The sequence below is a fragment of the Etheostoma cragini genome, chromosome 18, assembly GCF_013103735.1.
Source record: "Etheostoma cragini isolate CJK2018 chromosome 18, CSU_Ecrag_1.0, whole genome shotgun sequence".
Taxonomy (NCBI): domain Eukaryota; kingdom Metazoa; phylum Chordata; class Actinopteri; order Perciformes; family Percidae; genus Etheostoma; species Etheostoma cragini.
In genome coordinates this window covers 1,382,973-1,390,229 of record NC_048424.1, presented here as the reverse complement: position 1 = coordinate 1,390,229, position 7,257 = coordinate 1,382,973, and the positions used below count along the sequence as shown (strand labels likewise).

Below are 7,257 nucleotides of genomic sequence, written 5' to 3'. Positions count from 1 at the left end.
TGAACATTAGACGTGATCTGCTGCTTTAAGTACAAGAAGGTTAACACGAGTGTCCCTGTCCGTTGGCATTGGCAACATGGTTTGGGTCTATGAGAAGATTTATTAATATGTCAAATAAACGTAGTGGAGAAGAAGTATAAAGTGCATAGACTGGAAATACTCCAAGTACCAGGTAGGCCAAAATTGTACTTAAGAGTATTGATCTACTTGAGTAAATGTACTTAGTTACATTCCAGCAGATGCGTGGGGGTCTACTTCATCTACTCTTTGCTAAAATCTCAAATTGAGCCCAAACCCTCTGAATTATCGATGATTCTCACCTTCACACAGCGACAATCAAGACACTGAAATTAATATTTTTTCCTCCAGGGTTCTTCCATATGGCTCGTCATCTGTCCTGCCCCCCCCCCCCCCCAACCCCCCCACCCCACGTGCCCAGGGTATACTGGGAACCAGTAGACTAATCGAGGGCCACAAACCAGATAATAATCATTGGCTTCCATCTTGAGGAGCCTCATTTTCTTCTTTCAGCGAACAGCGGACGAGCTTTACGAGATATAGAGTCTGAATAATGTAAAGAAACCCTCGACTCAAGATTCAATGCAATCACGACTTATATGTCAGTTTTTTATATTTTTATATTTGTTTTTTTAAACAGAACGAGCTGAAAAATATTCCTTTATTTAAATAGACTGGGCAAAACAACACATGTGTCCTTTTATCAAACCTGCAACAGAGAATGCATTTTACCTTAAACCCTCATGTTGTCCTTGGGTCAAATGTGACCCGTTTTCAGTCAAATCATTTTTTTATATATGTATATGAGCGCTGACAATGTCAACAATAAAAATATCAAAAAACGTCGGCAAAAACATTTAAAAAAAGCACCCCGCAACATTGAAAAAGTGACAAAAATGTCACATAAAAAAGTGATAATGTTGACAAAAAGTGACCGAAACGTTCTGTTTTACACGGTTGACGCGAAGACGACTCAAGGGTTAAAGCTTTAGTGCGTACATTTTATATTAATAAACGTCCGTTACATTCAAGCCGTCGCCAAATGAGTTGTTAAAATATAATTAAGACTCTCTCGGGATCTCCCGGTATGTTCGGGAGATTGTGTCGCCCGGTGACTTTCTTTTGCTGAAACCCGACTGACGATAATTTCCTCTTCTGACGAGTTCATTATGGCTTGTAATCCTCCGTGTCCTCCTTGGCTACTAGCGTGCAGCGGGGGTGGGGGTGAAGCGCCATCAGGCTTGTATCACGTGGATGCGCCGACAGGGTTGTTGTCATTCCGTAGAGTTCCTCATGGGGGCGACAGAAACTACGCACTGTACCTTTTAAATAACAAAAAAATGTAAAAACTAAACGTAATAATTTGATTTTTAAGAAAAATCCCACATCAAAATAACGAAATAAATAGAAGAAAATATAAAACTGACGAGACTTTATTTATTGTTGTTCATTTCATGTCAACCGATTGTAATCTTTACACGTTTAAATCCATTTTTAACCGATTCAACCCGGGTAAATGTATACTTATGATTTCAACACATATGTTTAAATCTTTCTTGTTTTACTGATGCTGCACTACATTGATTATATTATTATTGTTATGCTCTTATTTACGTTGGTTATTTTTACTACATCACTATATTTATATTTTACTGCTAAAGGTTTTACAAAAAGATGATTTGGTTTCATCTTATTTAATATTAAGTGAGGTTTTGTTTTAATATCTGTAAGACAGTTTGAAATGAAAACAACTATGCATATAAAGTCCCTGGTTAAAGCCCATTTCTGCTACATTTAAATCTACATTAATAATTTAAATACTGTGAATAAGCACATTAAGATAATAGAAATGGACCGGACACATGGTTAATATCTAGAAGGACGTGTAGCTGCTAAAAGGACGGATGTGGAGTGTTGATTTTGAAGAAGACCCGAGGGCCGAAATCAAAAATAAATAGAGAAATGCATGTAGAACAAGAGCGTGCAAGAACGTTTTCTTTCTTTCAATTCAACTTCCAGAGATCAGCAACTCAGGACAGCCGTTGGTGAGCGTTAGCTTTCCATATCAGAGTGGCTGAAAAGAAACAAAACCATGAAAAGGAAGAAGGAAACAGGAGGAACTTGGTGTTGATTGCATCAAACATGTTGACAAAATCACAAGTCAGGACATGACCGCCCCCCCCCCCCCCTTATTGTGTGTTATTATACAACAAGTAGATCCAACCAGGCAATCTGACCTGATCATTACTGTCAGGCCAATAATAACGATACAGCACACCCTCCTGTTGAATATTGCTTAAATACAGTCATACTTGATTATGAGCCTGAATAAGTTAAAACAAATTAAACTAAAGTCAGAGAATAGTGTCTCACACTCATTATTATGGAATTGTTGTGATAGAGATTGTAGGTCTCTGAGATATTTGGGTACTTTGTACTTTTTCCACATTATTACTGAGAAAAGGAATTTGGATCCATGTCTCCGAGGTTTTAATGTAGGCTAATTTAAATTTTGGATAAGGGGTAGCAAAGAGCCTGGCTAAGTTTGAAGGGCAGTCCAATTAAAGGTCCCATGACATGGTGCTCTTTGGATGCTTTTACATAGACCTTAGTGGTCCCCTAAAACTGTATCTGAGGTCTCTTTTATATAGACCTTAGTGGTCCCCTAATACTGTATCTGAAGTCTCTTTATATAGACCTTAGTGGTCCCTAATACTGTATCTGAGGTCTCTTTATATAGACCTTAGTGGTCCGTAATACTGTATCTGAAGTCTCTTTATATAGACCTTAGTGGTCCCTAATACTGTATCTGAAGTCTCTTTATATAGGCCTTAGTGGTCCCTAATACTGTATCTGAAGTCTCTTTTATATAGACCTTAGTGGTCCTTAGTGGGGGGGACCTCATAATGACATCATAAGGGGCAATATTCCAGATTGGCCTATCTGAGCTTTTATTTTCTCAAATTTAGAGCAGGATACCCAGGGCTCGGTTTACACCAATCATCATTTCTAGCCACTGGGGGACCAAAGGCCGGCTGGGGGAACTCATATTAATGTTAAAAAAAACTCATAAAGTGACATTTTAATGCCCTTTACAAACATTCACAGGTAGCACTAATGTGACAACAGTGTTTTCTGTAATACAGTTGGAAGAAATTTGTATGAAATTACTTTTAAGCTTTAAGCTGAAAATGAGAAGCTTTGAGTTGGACTCCCTCACATGTCAATGTCTTAATTAAGATTTCATTGTAAGTGCATATTTGGTTATCATGTGTGTGTCTTTGTACGTATGTAATGATGTGATGTAATTTTTGATGCCTATCTTGGCCAGGTCTCCCTTGCAAAAGAGATTTTTAATCTCAATGGGTATTACCTGGTTAAATAAAGGATAAATAAAAAAAATTAAAAAAAATACTTTGAAGCACAGCTGTTGGAATGGTTCACAACGATACCAAAGTCCATTCATAAATCTAACAAATTAATGTGTTTTTTAATTATTGATAATGAGACACATGTTTAAACTGTACGTATCAATTAACTGAAGAAATAAGGAGTTCGTCTGGTAAATTCGGCGCAGGTGATGTCAATTAAATAATTAAAATAGGTAACAGAATAAGAAGATAAGAATTTATCTAAACCTACTACTTGGAGTCAATATTTGTGCAGAAATACAGACTCGTTCTTGAGTGCCAAACGCTTTACACCATGTTTTAAGTGTATTTAGGTTTTAGTGTATGCCGTTTTGTTCATGTCATTGTTGAGTAACGTGTTGACACCTTGGCGTTACACAAGCCTGGTTAGATAAGTTGTTATGTAGCCCAGCTAGCTAACGGAGCTAACGCTAGCCCCCGGTGTGCAGCGTGTGTTTGTCCGTGGGTGCTGCTGTGGATCAATGGTCTCGTCCTCCAGGCTCCGACTGGTTTGGCGTCATTTTATCAACAGTCAGATGGGAGACATGGCCTCTAAAGCCCAGATGACGACTCCAGAGGCGGCACTGCCCGGCCGGACTGACGGCATCAAAGTATCCGGTAAGTTAGCGTTAGCATTTTAGCTTCTTTAGCATAACTTTAGTTTAGGACACACTAACGTCATATAGCGCACCAAAACGATTCTTTTGCTGGTTTAGTTTGTGTTCTTGTAATCTCGGTGTAACATTTATGGCGTTGCCTTCCGTACACGATGGAAACTAATCTGTTATAAAGACGTTGTTAGCTAAGTGAAGTACGGTTAACTGGGAATTTAGCCATTAGCACTTGCTGATTATACTGCGCATGCGCAAGGCAGTTTGCCTTTTGAACACTTTCTGACTACATTGACACAGAGACTCCACATATATGTCAACATATAACAATTATAACCCTGTTATTGTGGTGTATACTTTAAGAAATACAACGTTTCGGGGGATATGACCTGTTTTTAAGGCAAATAGTTACATTTAGGGCCCCTAATGTTAAGTAAGATTTTTTGGTCAGATGTCAACAAGCATACATTGATGTTTTATTATTATAGATTTTATGAGAGTTTTACATTTTTGCAGTACAAATGGTTTAAAGGCTGTTATAGTGGGATTTCCATCCTGATAAGAATCAGACATAATGGGGCAACATAGAAGTTTTGAATCTTGATTATTGCTGTGGGCGAATTACAAAATTCTGACATGTCAACAGTGCTCAAGTCAACATTTCAAGTCCTAATAACAACTTTAAAACTAGGATTTTTATGAGAGCTCCAATATATCTGTGTTATTAAAATGGAAATGCTTGAAAACCAAGATAATACTGATGCCCGGTGTCAGCCAACCTCCATTGTTTAATGTAATTAAACCCAAATAAATTACACTCATAGTGTATATTTTCAATGCACAAAATGTTTTAAAAACATGACAGACTGCAAACATACAGCCGCCTTGAGGAGTCTGATGTAAATGCTCACTAGGTGTAAATATGGACATTTTTCTTCCATCAACTACGGCATGAATTTGGCATAACCTCACGATATGGAAAATTTGTGCAAAAACACAAAACAAATCCAAAGCAGTGATGAAATACAGAACTCTGTCTATTCTGCATTGTATCAGAAAACTCAACGCTTGAAAAACAAAAATGTTCACTAACGTTTTTTGAAATTTTGAATTAAAAGATATGTCGTGATATATGAAGACATTTAATGAGGATATGGGTAATAAATATCAAATATTAGCAACTTCAATTCATGAATAGCAGTATTGGCTTTTAATAATCCATACATAATTTACTATAAACCATAATTGTCACTATAACATGAATATGGCTTGAACAAAAGTGATTGTGTGTGTGTGTATATGTGTGTGTTGTGTGTTGTGTGTTGTGTGAGTTTTTTGTGTGGACAAACCAAACGACAGCAGCACCAAGTTGGCAGTTGTGGCATTTGGCTTCGAGCGGCCCCTCTTCACCACAAGTGAGGGCGCTCGGTCTTGGCACATGATGAATAGATCTGCACTGAACAAAAGACCACTAGACCTATACACACACACACACACACACACACACACACACACACACACACACACACACACACACACTCACACTCACTAACATTAAAAAGAGATAGACGACAGTAGTTGGTGGGAAGTGTAAATGTTGTGAGGAGAAGATATTGATTCCATGATATTTACGTTAAAGAGATGGAGAGAAATGGGAAAATGGGAAGATTACAAAGTCAAATGTTTGAGTCGGAGTTTATATTTTTGGTTTGGATCGGCTTTCCCAAAGTGTGTATTTTTCAGACCGGAGGGGGTTGGACGGGGAAGCAGAATTGTGGGTTAGGAGGGCGGGGGTCTACTGCGAAAAGGACGATTTGGGATGGATGGATGGGAAGGTTCAGACGGAGTGGCAGACACGCTGGAGCGTCGCCAACGCTTCCCGGGAACGCTGCCACAATCTAGGGAGACGGGAAAAGGAGTGAGGGAGCAGATAGGAGAGGAAAAGCCATGGATGCAGTGGAGGGACTTGGCAGGGCTTCCCCTCCTTTGTCTGCCTGGCTCAGGGCTGCAGCGCCAGAGGAAATCAAGAAGTGTCCAGGCGTGGTGGAGCTGGTGGTGGTGTTGAATGGGGACAAGCTCTGCCTCGGCTCCGAAAAGACAAGAGGAAAAACTACTTTCAATCGACTGAAAACTCTGCTCCTGAAAGGGGAAATGGGGGAAAAAAACAAAACAAATGTTCTTCTTTTGAATGATACTTGGAATTGGAGCCATCGGACGCAACCAAGTTTCGGACACGAGGTGTAATGTGACCACAATATCCGATAATACGAGCTGTCATCTTAGGACAGCAAAGTATGTGTGTGTTTTTGAAGAACCAAACGTCTCTGAACCAGACTTTGATGGACGTTTGACCTCCGAGAGCACTCCCAGCCAGAGGAAGGCCGTCCCGCGCCAAGTAACAAGTTTGTGTTTAAATGCTTGTTGAACGTCTTTGACCAAATCATTTGGATTTAAGCGTGAAATCTTACTATAGGTGTTAAAAAGCAGTTGACCCAGAGGACATGAAGCGGGCCGAGCTGGGCCAACAGCATTTAGCTAAAGACCAAAGCCGGTTATTTGACCTCTTGGATATCTTTACACAGTGGACATTAGATTGGAGCATTTTTTCGGATTCAGATGGAAGATAGAGGAAACTGAACGTTCATTCTGGACGCTTGAGCGGTAGATAAGTAGTTGTGGTCAGAAGTGAGCTCTGCTGTGACCACGCCCAGCCGTGATGTCACGGGGGACGCTTGAGTACACCTGTGCATCCCTGCACCCAGGTGAGAAGTGAAACCACTGCAGGTGAGCAAAAACAAGATTGTCAGTGAGACGTGAGTTTCTCTTTGAGGAGTTCTCCTCCATTTTGGCTAAAAAGTTGAGATTGAAAGTTCATTTTTGATCTTGGAAACCACGGTTGACAATATAATCTCCCCGCAACGTCTGTGTAGTAGCTGTTCCAAAGCTTTTGATTGTAGATCAATGATTGTAGATGGGTCATAGATGTTATGGAGCATAAACAGTGGGTTCAAAGTGGGTATTAAGCTTGATTTGACATCCTTTGCTACTTTAAAATGCTTCATGTTTCTTCGTCAACAGTCTACATTTTGCGGGTGGCAGGAGCTCAGTCTGTAGGTCGCTGGTTCAAGTCCCCGTTCAGACCAAAGCATGGTGGTGGACTGGTAGCTGGAGGGGTGCCTGTTCACCTCCTGGACACTGAACCCCTATCTGCTCAGCCC

General features: G+C 39.9%; 1 protein-coding gene across 4 annotated transcripts in view; it reads left to right on the top strand.

Moving 5' to 3' along the window:
- The first annotated feature begins 3,774 nt into the window (after positions 1-3,774).
- msra (methionine sulfoxide reductase A) overlaps positions 3,775-7,257 on the top strand; it is a 32,558-nt gene continuing 29,075 nt past the window's right edge. For 2 of the 4 annotated variants that reach the window (XM_034899787.1, XM_034899785.1), the window contains exon 1: positions 3,775-4,046. In XM_034899787.1, coding sequence (XP_034755678.1) covers positions 3,911-4,046 — 136 coding nt within the window. In that variant the 5' untranslated portion in view covers positions 3,775-3,910. Of the gene's footprint in view, positions 4,047-5,892; positions 6,442-7,257 lie in introns of those variants that run through there. The other 2 variants (XM_034899786.1, XM_034899784.1) reach the window with 2 other exon arrangements.